Source organism: Equus przewalskii, chromosome 10 (assembly GCF_037783145.1).
Source record: "Equus przewalskii isolate Varuska chromosome 10, EquPr2, whole genome shotgun sequence".
NCBI lineage: Eukaryota > Metazoa > Chordata > Mammalia > Perissodactyla > Equidae > Equus > Equus przewalskii.
Genome location: NC_091840.1, coordinates 26045329 through 26061259, shown reverse-complemented (window position 1 = coordinate 26061259; position 15931 = coordinate 26045329). Strand labels below are relative to the sequence as shown.

Sequence of the window (15931 nt, the reverse complement as noted above, 5' to 3'; positions counted from 1 at the left end):
AAGCAGAGTAGAGCTTCAGATGTTCACTAAAATAGGAGCTAGAATAAACAGTCATCTTAGCCCCTGAACCCAAACACTGTTCTTCCTTGGAATTCTTGCTGTTAGCCCCTTCCTGGTTACCTGCCCTTAGGAAAGCAGGAGAATGTAGTGATAGTGGCCTGGAGGCCTCCTGCTTCCGTCTGAAGCCTGCTGCCACCACCTAATAGCTATGACTTGGGGCTCATCATTTCACAGTTCTCTGATGTGCTAAATGAAGATAATAAAAGTGCCCTTTGTTGTTGGCTGTGAGGATTAAATGAGATACTGCATGCCCCGTCAGCACAGTGGCTAAACCAACAAAAAACCCAATGCTGTTACTGGTGGTCAAGGGTGCCCTCTACTGGCAACTAGGAAAACTTGCCATGTGGCATCCTGGGCAAGAACTGAGCCCTTTGTTCCCCAGGCTGAGCTGATCGGAGCACCGTGACTGGCTGATAGGGTGCTTTTAAAGGGCCGAGAAACCTTCTTCTCCCTTCCACACTAAGCAAAGCGTGAGGTGACATTGAGCCCTTGCTGACAATGGCAGGATAGTTAGAGGGAGAAAGGGCTTGAGAAAAGGAGGGAGCCAGGATGAACCTTTCCACCATGGCCCTCCAAGGTGCTAGGGCAGTGGCCAGGGACCCCAGCCCCCGCTGTTCCTGCCCCTGAAGGGACAAGCACCAACGGTAACCACCAGGCCGTGGCTGGGTCAGGACTCTCAAGAACTCAGCTGGCTCTCCTGCTGGCCTACTAGGTGGTGATGAGGATGTCTCTGAGCCTCTGTGGGCCTGTTTACCCCTCCGAAAAAGAGAGGGCTGGATTAGATGGGTTCTTGTGTCCCATCTGGCTCTTGGATGGGTTCTAAACTGTTCTCACTCTGGGGGAATGAGACCTCCACCCTCTCACAGCTGCCAAAATACCAGCTAAGACTTTTATTATTATATATTTTTATTTACTTATTTTTTGGTGAGGAAGAGTGGCCCTGAGCTAACATCTGTTGCCAATGTTCCTCTATTTTGTATATGGGACACAACCATGCATGGTGCATAGGCCCATGCCCAGGATCTGAAACCGTGAACCCCGGGCCGCTGAAGTGGAGCACGTGAACTTGACCACTACGTCACTGGGCTGGCCCGCAGCCAAGACTTAGGTGAAGGTCCTACAGTGATGGCTCCCGACACCCAGGAGGAAACACACAGAGGCTTAGCTTAGAGAGATAGAGATATATTTCTTCTGTTGCATATTTCAGACTTCACACTGAGCTTCAGGCACAATGCTGCTCCAGGTTCTTCTGAGAGCCCTGACAGAGTCTTCTTCCCACGCTGCTCGTGAGGGCTCCCCCGACTAAGGCGGGAGCCCAGGCCCTGCTTGCAGTTCTGGGTCGCTGGGAGACCCTGCATTGGTCTCAGCAGGCCTGGTGCCCTGCCTTTCCCATCAAGGGGCAGGGTATGCGGAAAGCCCTAGAGCCAGCCCCACCCCCTCTTCTACGGTCCCCTGGCTACAAGAGGGGAGGCTATCCCGCTAGAGTCCAGCTCTGCAGTGCTCCCCCAAATCACCTGTTCTCCAGACCTCGGAGCCTGGCACGGCACTTGCACCCCTGCAGAGCCTCAGCCGTGAGCACCACACGCCCAGGCTGGGGGATGAGGCCCTGAAGAATGAGGTGGGCCCAGCCTCCTCCAGGGCAACAGCAGATGGGCTGGTCAGGCCCCTGCTCCCCAGAGCCATGGCCCACTTCCTGGGGCTGCTGTGAGCCCTATTGCACATCTTTTGTTTCCAGTTCCTCCCCCCACCACCCCTTTTCCTTAAAAAAAAAAAACAAAACTGGAGGAGAAGGTGAGCAAGAGCGGGGTGTGGAAACTGGAGCCCTTCTCCCCACATTCCCGCCAACTTCTGGTCCTCAGCAGAGCCATCAGCAGGAGTAAATACTATGCCCGCCTTCCTGCCGTCTATGCGGGTTCTTGATGGCTGACATGGGGGTACTGCCTGGGCCTCTGGTTCTTGCCTGTGGGGGGTGGACACCCTCCATTTGTTTAAGGTGCAATTCTCCGGGTCTTCCGGAGGCGCTGGCTGGGGCCCTGCTACCTGAGTCGCCCATCTGCTTTGACAGGCCCCAGCTCTGATTTGGGGTCGGGGAACAGAGAGCTCCAGCTGGTCAGTCTGCAGAGCTCCAGGGAGGGGCAGGCAGAGGGGCCCATGGCACACAGTCCGGCCACAGACCAGAAGCTGCTCAGTTCCCCATCTGTCCAGGCCTCGAGTGCGGGGCCTGTGAGCTCCACGTGTCGCCGGGCGGCCTCCTCCACGAGCTCTGGCTGAGGCAAGTTCAGGATGCCGCTCAGGCCCTGGAAACTCTGCTCCATATACTCGTTGTGGGGTGGCCCGGCGTGCAGCCAGCTGGCATCATCTGTGGGTGCGGAGCAGACAGTAAGCGTGCCCTGCCCAACTGATTCCATGAAGGCCAGACCCTGGGGGCATCCCACTTCCTGCTCCAGCTCAACCACTGAGTCACATCTTGCTGAGTGACCTGTGACCTTGGGTAGCCCTAGGTCATGGAACTTTCTGTGCTTAGAAAACTGTTAATTTTATAAAATCAAGACAGTAAGCCCTAAATTCCCAATGTGAGGATTAAATAAAACAGTGGCTTCAAGGTGCTTTAGAAAATAAGGTACCCTTCCCATAATGGTCTCGTCTGTGTTACCTACGGCCCTCTCAGCCATCCCCAGTGGTTCCCAGAGCCGTCAGAAGCCTAGGACTCAGGCCCTCCAGCCGTGGGGGCCTGCTTGCTTCACCAACCTTCCTTCCCACCACTCTACTGCATCCTACTCCCCTCCGCCCTCTGTTTCCTCATGTACCACACACCTGCCAACTTGGCCCCTCAGCTTGAAACACCCTTCTCTGTAAAGGTCCAGCTTCATTCAAGGCTCAGCTTCCATACCTGCCTGCTGGAAAGGCGCCTCCATTCTTCCCCTTCTCCTTCATCAGACAGTCCTAGGAGAGCAGGGGTGTGGCTTCCTGCTCTAGATCTGCCACGGCCCCCAGTACCTCATCCTCCTCTGGGTTACCCCTGCTCTCACCTACCTTCTCCATGATAGGATGTGGCTGGAGGAAGGAAACATCTACCTACCTCTTGAGCACCTACTGCATACCAGCCACTTCTACCCACCTACTCATCCCTAATATCTCCTCAGGGGTAGTTACCTGTATTAGGCCCCCCGTGTGGGAACCTGTAGCCTATGCCTGTGTTCAGAGCCTGCTCCCTTAGCCTCAGGCAAGTGGGTGGAGGGTCATGTGACCCTGCCCACCTACTATGCAATGGACTAGGATGGCCAGTCAGATTTGCTGTCTCAAGAACGTGGAACTTGGGGACCAAGAGGCCCTCATCAGTCTCTGTTGCACTGAGAAGCCATGTATCATGTATTGAGAGGCCAGAGCCTGAGGCTGATAGAGAGAGAGAGGACAGGACGAGGGACAAGATGGCCCCAGACAAAGAGACAGCACTTCTGGTTCCCAGTGAGACCTGAGACATTTCCTGGGTTCTCAGGGAGAGCCCTACATTCTTCCAATAATTTCCCCTTTTTGACTCGAGCTAGTTTGAGTGGATTTGTGTACCACGCACCCAGGAGGTCTCCACTGGTTGTTGTATTACTCCTACTTATGTGTCATAAGACTGAGGCTCAGGAAGGACAAGTAATTTGCCAAGGATAAAAGTCCAATTAAAGTTTCAGAGCTCTGTTCCAAAGCTGCGTCTCCCTGACTCCAAAGCTTCCCTTTTTCCCGCACCACAGTGCAGGGTCCTGGAGGCTAAGGCTGCACGACCAAGCCCCACCCTTCCCATTCCCCTCCTCTAGGGATGGGGGTCAGCTCTGATGGCCAGCTTCTTGAGGTCACCTGCCTGGCAAATCCTATTCTGTTCGGCTTCTGGGCATCATTTGGGAAAGATCCTTACCTTTCCTGAGAGGTAGTTTGCGGTTGAAGGTCAAGGGCAGCACGAGGAAGCGGATCTCACCCAGGGGTTCCCAGAACTGAAGCAGTCGAACCGTCCAGGCCCCTGGCCGCAGGGGCCGGCTCAGTGGGGGCTTGTACTGCGTGACCTCAGTCTCCGTGTCTACTGCGATGTCATAAGACGTGGCCACCACATAGGTGGGGTCAATCCACACCACGGTGGCTGTGAGGTTGGGGCCCCGGGCCCAGCGCTGCATGGCCACAGGCTCGTCCAGCGGCCCCAGCAACCCCCCAAAGTTCCGGAAAATACGCTCCTTGGGGTCCCACTCGGTGCCAACCTGTAGGGAGGGAGGCAGCTGGGCAGGAGCCTGGCGGGAAAGTCCTCTCTACTCTGATGCTGCCTCTAACTCACTGCGACCTCGGGCTAGTTACTGTCTCTCTCTGGGCCTCCATTTCCCCATCTACAAAACGTAGTGCTCAGACTAGGATTTCTTTAATCTCTCTCCCAGCTCTGAGAGTCCTTGTAGGCTCCCATTCTGACCTGTTCTGCAGTGATGGGGACAGTAAGGCAGAGAGGTTTGAAGCCCTGCCCAGAGACCCCATCCCCACATGAAGCCAAGGCCTCTGAGAAAGAGACCAAGGAGACACTCAAAAGCTTAATCTATGGCCTGAATGGAACATCCAAGTCCCTCTAGAAGAAAATCCCTGTAGTTTAGAAGACTGGCTTGTGTTGTAGTGGAACTACAGTCCCCTCCCTGCACACTGCATGTCCTCTGTACACCCCAAGTGAGGTGCTCCTCAATGTGTGCATGCGGGGTTGACAGGCATGTGCACAGGGCATTGCCAAGGCTGCATCACTGGAAACAAGAGCCCAGGAACCCAGTCCTGAAAGGCCTAACCCGGTCCTTACCCTTCCCTTGGTGTCTGTCCCTCTCTTCCCACTACCCTGAGTCTTGCTGGGGGTCAGGAGAAAGCAAGGGGAAGGCCTGTCCCACCTCCAAACTCTGGAGCCGGCTGGCCTGGTCACTGCGCCCCAACAGCTTCAGCGACCCCTGGGGCATCAGCCACATCTCAAGCGTCTCTGCTGGCCCCTGGGCTGAGGGCTGCACCGCCTGCGTCACCAGGTAGCCCTGGAAATGGTCGTCATAGAAATACAGGTGCACGCTGGACGGCAAGCCCCTGGGCTCAAACCTAAGAAGGTTCCAGCAGGGAGAAAGGGAGATGCCATCAGCACACCTGACTTGGCCTGGAGTCCCAGGAAGGGGGCTCTGGGGAGTCCCATCCCCAGGTGCTTCCTTTGCCCCAAATCTCACACCCATAGCACCTATGTGCCTGGCTCCTGCTGTCTTTGTTTTATTTCCATTTTTCCCGGCCTCAGACTGGGGGCTCCCTGGGGACAAGGGCTGTCTCTTTCTGATTGGCCTCCCCATGGGGCACCACACCCCGAGGGCCTGCAATATGTCAGAAGGAGGTCTCACCTGCAGAGTGGGGTGGCCAGCGGGGATGCAGCGGTGGCAGCATGGCGCAGGCTGAGGCGGGCAAAGGCAGTATAAGCGGTGAGCATGACATCACTGAGCCCACTGGGGCCATCGGCCATGTCATAGGTGTTCTCCCAGTAGGCCTTCAGGGCTGGTGTGCCGGGCGGGTAGCTGCCGTACAGGTGGAAGTCCAGGATTTCCAGCACCTCCTGGTTCACAGTCGACTCAAACTTCCGGGCAAAGAAGGTGGGTCTGGAGACTTGCTGGAGACAGGCAGGGAGGGTGAAGGGGTCTGGAAGTCCCAGAGCACAAGGCAGGGGAGGGGGACCCTCCCAGAACTTCCTAGAGATCAGCCTCCTGGGCTCTTCCTGCTGCCACTGTTGCCCAGAGCCCCGAGGGCTGCTCCAGGGGAAGGCTCCCAGATTCTCTGACTAGCCCACCCTGAATCCTTTCTGACTCTGGAAAGCTGACGGTGAAAAGCTAGCAAGGGGCAGCCACTGGGGGTCGTGGGGAAGCACCTGCAGCCGGAGGAAGTCCTGTGGCTTGAAGTCATTGGGGGAGCAGCCACACCAGTCCACGATATGCTTGTACTGGCACTTGCAGCCCAGTTTGCGGTTCCAGTTGGTGACCCGCAGGTTGTTGTCCACGAGGCTCTCACAGGCCGGGCTGTTCTCCAGCACCGTGTGGAAGAAGGACTGCAGACAGCAGGGCAGGGTGAAGGGTGAGCCATGGGCACCCCATCATGTGCCCTCCCTGGCACTGGTGCGGGCCCAGGTCACCCACCTCAGCTGGGAGCAGTGTGTACGTGTAGAATTGGCGTAGCTGGGCCACAAGTGGGTCATCTGTGTACACCACATACTCCACGAAGCTGCGCGTTAGCACGAACCAGTCAGAGCCACCGTCCACCACAATGCCTGCTGGGATCTGCCGTTCACCCAGGCGCCACATGTGTGAGTCACACTCATGGAAGAGCCGGTCCAGGCCCTGTTTCTTGATGAACCTGTTGGTGGCAGACCGCCATGGCTGAGGGTTGTGCTAGGTGGGGTCCAGGCTCTCTCATCTGCCTAGGAAGCAGCACTCCTCAATCTGTGATTGGTTTGGAGGCTTTGTAACCCAGGGCTAGGGCCACCGAGCCCCCTGTGTGGGAGAGGATGTGATGAGACCCCAGGGCCAAGGCCTCCTCCCCGACTCCCTCACCTGGAGTTGTCCCGGCCATGTGACTTGAGAAAATTCTTGTCTCGGTTCTTCGACAGGAAAGCCACCAGCTCCTCGTTGGTCCTGGAGAGGGAACGGGGTGTGGGCAGTGGTGAAGGGGGTTGCTCAGTCACTGGCCCAGAACAGACTCCCTCCAGCACTCTTTACCTTCACCCCCAGGCCCCTTCCTTTCTCACAGAGAGCTGTCCTGGCCTCGTGCCCTACCCCCAATTGATGCTCTGGAGTGGTGGGCACCTGAGACACCTTAGGAAGACCACCTCATCCTTCCTCCACCCCTTGCTGTCTGACCCAGCACCCCCAGGTTCAGACCTCTGGCTCCTCCTCCTCCCCATCTCTTGTCACTCTCAATCTCCAGATCATCTTTCACCAACCCCTCCCCTAAAACATTGCTGGGGCCAAGGGACCATATCTGGGCTGTGTGGATCCCAGAAGGAGGCATGGGGGGAGCAGTGTAGGAATCCATCAGGACCCTCCAACTGCGAGTGCCCAAATGGCCCCCCTCCCATCTGGAGGGTTCAGAGCACCTCCCCACACCTGGTTGGGTAGTCGGTGGCACTGAGGTTGATGAAGAAGTCCCAGGCCCAGCCAGGCACCTCCAGCAGGTCCTGCATGCTCCGCAGATACATCCTCAGCAGGCTGGCCCCGCCCCAAATGGTGACCATGCGCCAGGGCGTCACCTGCACGTTATCATACTGCCGGGCCAGCTCCACCACCTCGCGGTGCAGGTAGTTGGAGCGCTGCAAGGGGGAGAGAGGGACGCTCAGCAGCCACAGGTGGACCCCAGCATTACAACCTCCCCACTCTACCCCAACCCCAGGACAGAATATAAGTGACATGGAATGGAGAGAGCAGAAGCCAAGGCTCCAGCTCCTAACTAGCCGTGTCACCTCGTGCTGGCTGTTCCCCCATTCTGGACCTGTTTCCCGGTCTCTGGGCCACCGGAGCGGGTGAGAGACCCTCTCTGTCTGTGACCTTCTGGATCTCTGCTCTACTCAGATCCCCACGGTCTCCTCACCAGCCCTCCCCATAGTACCTTGTCCACATGGATGTAAAAGAAGTGCTGCTTGTGGTACACAGCCTTGAGGAGACGCTTCAGCTGGCGGATGGCGCGGCCATGAACCACCAGCATGTAGGCAATTCGTACCGGAGGGCCATCCACGGGCTGCTGGGCCTGGACCTCATCCCACTGGATGCCAGGGCTCATCTTCCCTGAGAGTAGAGAACAAGGTGGGAAGAGGGGGCCGCCTGCCTTCCAAAGGAAGAACCCTGGACTTGGAGCCTGACGGTCCTGGGTCCCAGCTCTGCATCTGCGACTCAGCACTGATCACCAACTTGGGCAGGGAGGTGGGCCCCTCTGAGCTTTCATCCTCTGAGAAATGGGGGTGAGGATCCTTGCCATGCCACCTCCCGGGGCTGCCACCTCTCCGCCCAGGCCTGTGTCTTACCAGCCAGCTGGCAGTGCCGGGGCACAGCCTTGGGCATGAGGTTCCCAGCCTGGTGCAGGCACACCACGTTGGCGATCTCCTGCTGGCACTGCTTGGAGCTGGCCCGGGCCAGTGCAGACAGCGCGTCCTTGCCCACAATCTCACACTTTGGGGTGAAGCCGTTGTCAGTAGGCTGGGGGGCGCCCTCCACACTCCCTGTGTCTCCGTGTGGTGGGAAGCCAGCTGCCCCAACCAGCGCCTCCCCGGCCGCTGCCCCACTCAGGTTCTGGCGGCCTGGGGCCTCTGGGGGTGGGGCTGGCGGCACCCGCCGGCTGGCTCTGTGCCGGCTGGTTACTGCCCGTACCACCTTGGCCACAGGTACACCTGGGCTCTCGGCACGGCCCCGCCAGCGCCCATGCCTTCTGCCTGCGCTGCCCCGTCGCCCAGCTGAACTGTCTGTGTCCTTGGAGCCCTCACCGGGGTCCAGCGGCCGTGGCTTCCTCTGCCTTCCTTTCTGTAAAAGACAGGCACACACAGGTCACTGGGGCACTCTCCTGCTCCTTTAGCTCCCTGCTGGCCTCAGGCCCAGGGGCTCCTGCCATCTTTACCCAGAAGTTCTGTTCATGTGAGGACTCTGCACAAACAGCACTTCCACAGGGAGCTTCCCTGACCAGCCGGCCGAGGAAGTGTCACCTCCCCCCATGGCACCATCGCATCCACATCCCCACTATCACACAGATGACAGGACACTGCCTCTCTTTTGTGCTTTGGATTCAGATACAACTTTCTTTTTCAGCAGATAGGAAAATGAATTTCCACATATATCACAAGAGAGAGGTGCAGAGACCCTGCAGACGATACAAGAGCGTCCACCCAGCACTCCGACCCGGGCCTGGCTGGAAAGAGGCAGCGTTCTTCAGAAGGAAAGCACTCTGCTGATGAGGGCATTTCCATGTGGAAGTGCTGAGGCCACAAGAGAGTGAAGGGGTCTTGCCTGGTGGGGAGGACAGAGATGCAATCTGAGACCCCAGGATGGGCTGGGTTCTCTGGGAGGCAGAGACTAAGATAGAGTCAGAATGCAAGAGATTCACAGGGGGTAGCAGCTATGCATGATGGGGGAGCGGGAGTAGGAATCAGAGGGAAAGCCTCTGGACCACCATGCAGGCCTGACACCTGTGCAAGGACAGGGAGGAAGGAAGAGCTTCAGACTACAGTTCAGCTCAGAGAAAGCCTTGGCCAGCTAATGGGAAACGCCGGCGCAAAGACGGCCTGTGGATGCGAGCCCTTGTACCACCACCACACTTAGTCACTGGCTGGGAGCTGCCCAGGAAGAGCCCGGCTGTGGCTAGAAGGCTGAGGCAGAGTCTGAAGGCACCTGCAGCTGGAGGCTGGCCAGTAATGCTACTCCCAGCAGGTTCTCTCTCGAAGGGAAACCTGAGTGGTGTACCTCCATGGCTGCCACACCCTGCTTCCTGGCTCCTCCTGCCTCTTCTCAACCCAGGTGCTTCCCTGGATGGCCCGGTTACATTTGAAAGTCTGTATACACACCCTTCTCTCCAGCCTTCCCTGTCCCCGTGCGGTAACCCCTCTTCCCTGCCCGACCAAATCCTATCCATCCTTCAAGATCCAGCTCCAAGTCCCCTCGTGGGAAGCCAGCCTATTTGCCCCAAGTGGGACGTTCCTCTAGCAGACTGAGCTCCTTGGGGAGAGGCTTTCATGTCAGCCCCATCTCCCCAGTGCACACGAGGGCATCTGTTTGGTGTCTGGTGGGTGAGATGTGGAAAGCATGGAGGAGCAAGAGGTATAGTGTGACAGACTCTGGAATGACTAGGGCTCTGTCACTCCTCTGCAGGTACCCACCGTCTCTGAGCGTGTTCCCTCAGCTGTAAAATACAGGAGAGAAGTGTCAGTGTCAAATGAAAGAGGGCCTGAGATAATGCAGCTGGAAAGAGCTGTCTCCATAAGCTGCCCCCTTTCCTCTCACCATTCTCTGTAAACCACTTCATGGGCCTCCCCTCCACCACCCGAGGGCAAGTCCCTTTCTGGCCTGGCCACAGCCTCTTCTTGAAGCGCCCTCTTCACTTGGCTTCCAGGACGCCATCCTCCTGGCCTCTCCTTATCAGTCTTCTTGGCTGACCCTTCCTTATCTCCCAAGGCTACCCTGGGGCCTTTCCTTGTCCTCGCTTCCCGGGAGATCTCATTCAGTCTCTAAACTCCATCTATTCAGAGGTTTCTCTCTCTGGCCTGGATTGCTCCCCTGAACCTTCAGGTATTTAACTGCCAGCCTCCTTGACATCTCCCTTGGGAGCTTGATAGACCTCTCAAACCCACAAGTCCAAAAGCGACTCCTGAGCTTCCTCCCCAACCAGCGTCTGCTGCAGTCTTCCCCATCTCAGTCAATGACGACTCCATCCTTCAAGTGGTCCAGGCCAAAAACTTTTGCAAGTCATCTTTGACTCTTGTTTCCCTCATACCCATCCCCTGTAAATCCTTCCAAATACATCCAGAATCTGATCACATCTCATTGCCTCCATCACTGCCTGCCTCTGCCTGGGGTCCCTGCTCCTACTCTGGTTTCCCTGTAGTTGGTTCTCATCACAGCAGCCAGCGTTCCTGGGAAAACAAGGCCCATCTCACCAGCCCTCTGCTGGAAACCGCCCACGGCGCCCCCTCTGAGGACGAGGCCCAAAGCCCTTACAGGAGCCTACAAAGGCGGTGTGAGCTGTGTCTGGCTGCCCCCTCCCGCCACCCTGCCCCTCTCTGACCTCATCTCCTACCAACCTCTTCTCATGCTCACTCTTCTCCAGCCACAGTGGCCTTCTCAGTATCCCTCCATCCCACCTGACACTCGCTGGGCCCTGTACCTGGAATGCTCTCCCCTAGATGTCCCCACAGATCATTCCTTGCCTTCTTCCATTCTTTGCTCAGATGGGATCTTCTCAGTAAGACCCTGACCACTGTACTTAAAGCTCCAGCCCTCTTGCCGCCTCTGCTTTGTTTCCTCTATGGCACTCAATGCCTTCGCTCATCCTCTACTGTATTCAATATATTGTTATTCTGTGTCTCTCCCCTTCAAGGATGTAAGCTCCACGGGGACAAGGCTTTTTGTCGTTTTGTTCACTGATGGATTCCGAGAGCCCAGAAGAATGTGTGGCAATGGGAGACACTCAATAAATATTTGTTGAATGAATGAATGAATGTAAAGCTCTGGGTGCAGGCTCAGCATTCAGTGCCGCCATCCTTATTCTTATTACTGAAAGTGGAGGGGGAAACAGTCAAATGCGAACTCAGGAGAGGGCTCAAGACCCTCAGACGCTTTGGACTCTTCTGGGTTGAGTTTTCCCTGCCCCTCTTCGCCTAGCACCTTCCTCCCTTCCTCTGTCAGAGCACAGCAGGCACCTCACATGTCAGGCTGACAGCCGCCTTAAGGCCAGAGCCCCACCCCTACACCCTAGCACCCATGCCCTCTGTGCCTGGCATAGCCCTCTAATCTCTTGAGAGGTGTGCAATGAGAGCTAGGGCATCCATCTCCATCTGAGAAGAGGCACCTGCAGGAGGGAGGGCAGGGTGGGGAGGAAGCAACAGACCCCATTCTATATCCACATTGGGGAGGGCACCCAGAACTGGGCAGCCCCACTGAGTGCAGTGTACATCAACCTGGTGACGTCTGACCTGGCCACACAGTGGGCAGAGAAAGACATGCTCGAGCTTAGGTGGGTAGAGATGGCGAGGAGCTGGGGGCTCTCAGGATGGAAGCCAGTATCAGCAAGACAGGAAGCTGGTCTGGAGGGCAGGGCACGGGGCACAGGGCCAGGCTGGCTGTGGTGGGGGACAGGATGTGGGAGGAGATGGGCATCTTGGTGCCCTGCACTGCAGCAGGGAGCTCGCTGACCCTGAGAAGGACATCCCAGAGGAGGCTGGGGAACTAGAAGGCAACAGTGAGGAACGGGAGGGAGGTCCCCTAGTGGGCAGCCAGCCCCCAACTCTGCCCCTTGCAGGCATGTTCATATGATTAGCAGCAGGGCCCTATACTTGTGCCCCTAGAGGAGCTGCCCTCTGTGGTCCCTGAGGTCAGAGTCCCCTCTGACTACTGAGGGTGGGGACTGGCCCTCTGACCTCTGGTCTGGATGCGTTCCGGCCTCTGAGGCCCCCTCCTCCCCACTGAGGAGGCATTCAAAGTCCTCTGCCACTTCCTGGCTCCGCAGCTCCTCAGAACCCTTCTCTGAGCCAGGGAGACCACGAATACAGCAACGCTTACCCACACACCCCCACCTCTGGATTTCTCAGACTGTGTTTAAAGTGAGCGGTGAGACAATGTTTGTGAAAGCTCTGAAAACCATAAAGTGGCTCTTTGGATGTTAATGGGCATCCCTGGTCTCCACTCTAGTCCCTCCACAGACGGGCGGAGTGTGCATCTTAAATGCACATCTGATCCCATGACTGCTTAAGCCCCTTCGGTGCTCTCCCACTGCACTTAGAATAAAACCCCAGCCCCTCACTGTAGTCTCGAGGATGTGCCCTGGGCTAAGTCTTAAACCCTCTTCCAGGGAACCACCACACCCTCCTTTCCATTCCTCAGAGGCCCCCAGCTAAGCCCATTGTCCTCGGGCCCTTTTGCCCAAACTCTGCTGGCCTCTTCCCCAGGCTGACTGGTGCCTCCAGCTCACCGGCCACTTCCTGCAGAAGCCTTACCCGACCATCTGCTCTAAACCAGCCCCCTTGTTATTCGACTGAATTTCCTTTTCACTGTCAGCCTCTCCCTGCAGAGTGTCTGCCCACGAGGGCCGAGACCTTGTCTATTTTGTTCATTTCTCTATTCCCAGTATCATCACAGTGCCTCGTACAAAGTAGGACTTAATAAATATTTGTTGAATGAATGATTAAATGAAGGAATGAATCCCTATTCCCAATGTGCAGAGCTGAGATAATCAGAGTTATTTACTGATGGCTTAGCATATGCCAGGAACTCCTGCAAATACTTCACAGGTATCATTTTTATTTAATCGTTACAATCACCCAATGAGAGAGGTGCTATTATCCCTGTCTTGAGGGGCGATACTGATGAGGACACAGAAAGAGGTTGGGTGACTTGCCGGTGGTCACATGGCTACTTAGGAGCAGCGCTGGAATAGGACATAGGTCGGTGAAGCGGGGCAGTCCAACTTCAGTGTCCACCTTCCTAAGCACTATATTAGGCTGCCTGGCAATACCCAGGTCTGGTGCGGTGGCTGCTGAGGGAGACCAAGCACCAGTGGCTGCTTGGACAGCACAACATTTAGGTCATCAAGGATCGTTTTCCATTCTAGTCCAGGGATTCCCCTATCAAGCTTCTGCCAGGAAGCAGAGGAGAGGGGAGAGGGGCTCCCAACCACTCTACTGCCCCACTTCTCCACCCCAGCCCGTGGGCAGGGCAGCAGGGACCTTGAGGCCTGGACAATCTCTCAGCCCAAACAAAGACTCACAGAGCCATGCCACTCAGGGCCATTTGTTTCTGAGAAGCCTCAGATGCTTTGCCATGCCCCTCCCCAGGGTGGTCACAGGCTTCTGTCACATACTCCAGAGTCAGAGCGCTCCCTAACTGCCTCAGCAGCCCATTCCATCTCAGAATGTCTCATCTGCCCAGAGAGTCTTCTTACACTGAGCCCGAAACACTCGCTTCCTCTTCCTCCTACTTATTGGTCCACATAGAACAAGCTCACTCCCTTCGGATGTCACAGAGCTAGCCTCCCCCACCACCTCCTTTTGGACTTATGGTCTCAGGTGACTCTGTTCCAGCTCCCCTCACCATCCCAGCTGCTTGGTTCTCCCAAAAAAGGCAAGAGCAGCTCTTCTCCCAATCTCCGCACCAGGCCTTCCAGACGGCCCAGACGCAGGAAGGGGAACCTTGGCCTTCCCTCTGCCAGTTGGAGAAACCCAGGACGACAAGGCAAGCAGAGCGTCTGACCCAGAGTCCTAGGAGCACCAGAACCAAGGGGGTGGTGCTGAGGACTGGGAAGTCCTGTCCTCTGCCCCACAGCTTAGGGCCAGGGTTTGGCCTATCCTCCCGGACCTTTCAGGATAGCCCCAGACCCCACTGCACCCTTCCTGACCACGCTGGGGAGGACATATGTGGGCCTCCAGCTAAAACCACAGCAGCCAAGAGTGGGTGAGACCCTCGGGGCAGGGACTTGGGGACTGAGCAGGATGGGTTTGCCCCTGCTCCGTGGCCTGGGGCTCTGCTAAACCAGCTGCTGCTGTCCCCATTCCCTTAGAGCCAGAGGGGCCCCCTCCCCAATTCCCTAATGTCTTAAGGCCAACTCACCAGCTCACTTTCCCCTGCCATCCTCTCCTGAAGACCCGCACAGGTTCTTCAGACCCCTGGCTGAGACAGCCATGCCTCGGAGACACTCCACGTCTCTCCCTCGGGGTCGCTCCCTTTTCCCTCAGTTGCTGGAGTGAGTTCCAGCCCCGGGCTCCACTTCCCCACCGGCCCTTGCTCGTCAGGCGCCGCTAGGCGAGGATGCCCGGGGTCCCTCGGCCCCACTCCTCGACCCATGGCGCGCACCCCCCCCCGGCCCCCTCCCAACTTCAGAAAGTTTGGCCTGGGGCACCCCACCTCGGAGCAGGCTCGGGCCCAGCCCCACCTCCCGGCCCCGCTCCCTGCGCCTGACCTTCATTGCTCCCCAGGCGGTAAACCACCCCACCAAGACCCGCCCCTCTCACCCCGGTCCCCTGTCCTCCCGCGGCCCGGGCCTCTGGGTCACGCACCGCCCCCGCGCGCAGTCCCCGGCCCCGACTGGGAAGGGGGCGCCCGGCGTCCGATGCCGCGTTCCAGGCAACCGCCCGCGCTCGGCACGCACGCGGCCAGTGCCCCACTTCCCCAGCCGGGGCCGCCCGCAGCCCCGCCAGGACCCCGCGCGCTCCCGCGCCCGGCCTGCCCGCCTGCCCGCCCGGCAGTCGGAGCACCTCGCCCGGCTCGTCCTCCTCCAGGCCGCTGAAGCTCCACACCACTAGGCCTTGCAGCAGCAGGATGGCCAGCGCCGTCGCGATCGCCAGCTTGTAGCGCCGCACCAGCTTCTGCACTCGCGCGCTCGCCACCATCTTCCTGCCCGGGACGCGGGGCGCGCGCCCAGACCTGCAACCCGTCCGCGGGCGCGCGCACGAGCGCGGACCTTGCTGGCTCCCCCTCGGTAGGCGGGCCGGGTGCGCGCTGGGGCGGGGCCGGAGGAGGGGCCCGCGGGTCCGAATCGCCGCGCCCCGCAGGCCAGGGGCGGAGCCTGGGCCCGCAGAGCCGCCTGCTCGAGCCGCCGAGGGCGTGGGGCGGGGCACGGGCCTCCCGCGCCGGGTCTGCTCCCCACCGTACCTTCCCTGTCTGTGCACATGCTCCTTCTCCTGCGTGTGCTCACCTCCTCTTGGACGGCAGACCATGGTACCCGGGCCCGACCCCTCTCTTGCTCGCCGACTGGTATCTCGGGGGAGCGGGAAAACTCAGCCCCGCGCGGATAGACTCTCCGCTCCAGGGCGCACAGAGAATGCTGTAACTCCCAGAAACGCCAAGTTGACAGAGACTAAGTGCCACAGGCCCTTGCTTTCTTTGCGACCCAGGAGGCCGCACTTACGGGGCAAAGTCTAACCCCCTTGACTGGCATCTGAGGTCCTTCACAAAGCCTCTTACCTCTCCCCGCCCTCTCTCATCATAAGCATCCTCAGGCCTCTGCTAGAGACGCGGTTCTCAAGGTCTAGGGTGTGTGAGAATCACCTGGAGGACTTGATGAAACAGATTGCTGGGCCCCGTGCCCAGTTTCTGCTTTGGTAGGTCAGGAATGGGGCTTGAGAATTAGAATTTTCAACAAGTTCCCAGGTGATGTTGTGCTGCTA

The 15931-nt window shown here is 58.0% G+C and overlaps 1 protein-coding gene across 4 annotated transcripts; it reads right to left on the bottom strand.

Annotated features, from left to right (window-relative positions):
* Window positions 1-1226: 1226 nt before the first annotated feature.
* On the bottom strand, window positions 1227-15309 carry XYLT2 (xylosyltransferase 2). Of its 4 annotated transcripts, none has more exons than XR_011523081.1 (12): window positions 15020-15265; window positions 8096-8588; window positions 7684-7859; window positions 7185-7387; window positions 6633-6713; window positions 6219-6435; window positions 5954-6130; window positions 5436-5698; window positions 4953-5148; window positions 3962-4295; window positions 2875-3003; window positions 1227-2419 (listed from the first exon to the last, which is right to left on the bottom strand). XR_011523081.1 is itself a non-coding variant. In XM_070560668.1 (12 exons), exons 1-12 carry the CDS (start codon window positions 15152-15154, stop codon window positions 2351-2353), a joined length of 2397 nt encoding a protein of 798 aa, XP_070416769.1. In that variant the 5' UTR covers window positions 15155-15265; the 3' UTR covers window positions 1227-2350. The 4 variants fall into 4 exon arrangements, 3 of the variants coding, with proteins under 3 accessions (XP_070416769.1, XP_070416768.1, XP_070416770.1); XM_070560668.1 differs by having other exon boundaries at window positions 2951-3003; XM_070560667.1 differs by lacking the exon at window positions 2875-3003 and having other exon boundaries at window positions 15020-15309.
* Window positions 15310-15931: the final 622 nt, after the last annotated feature.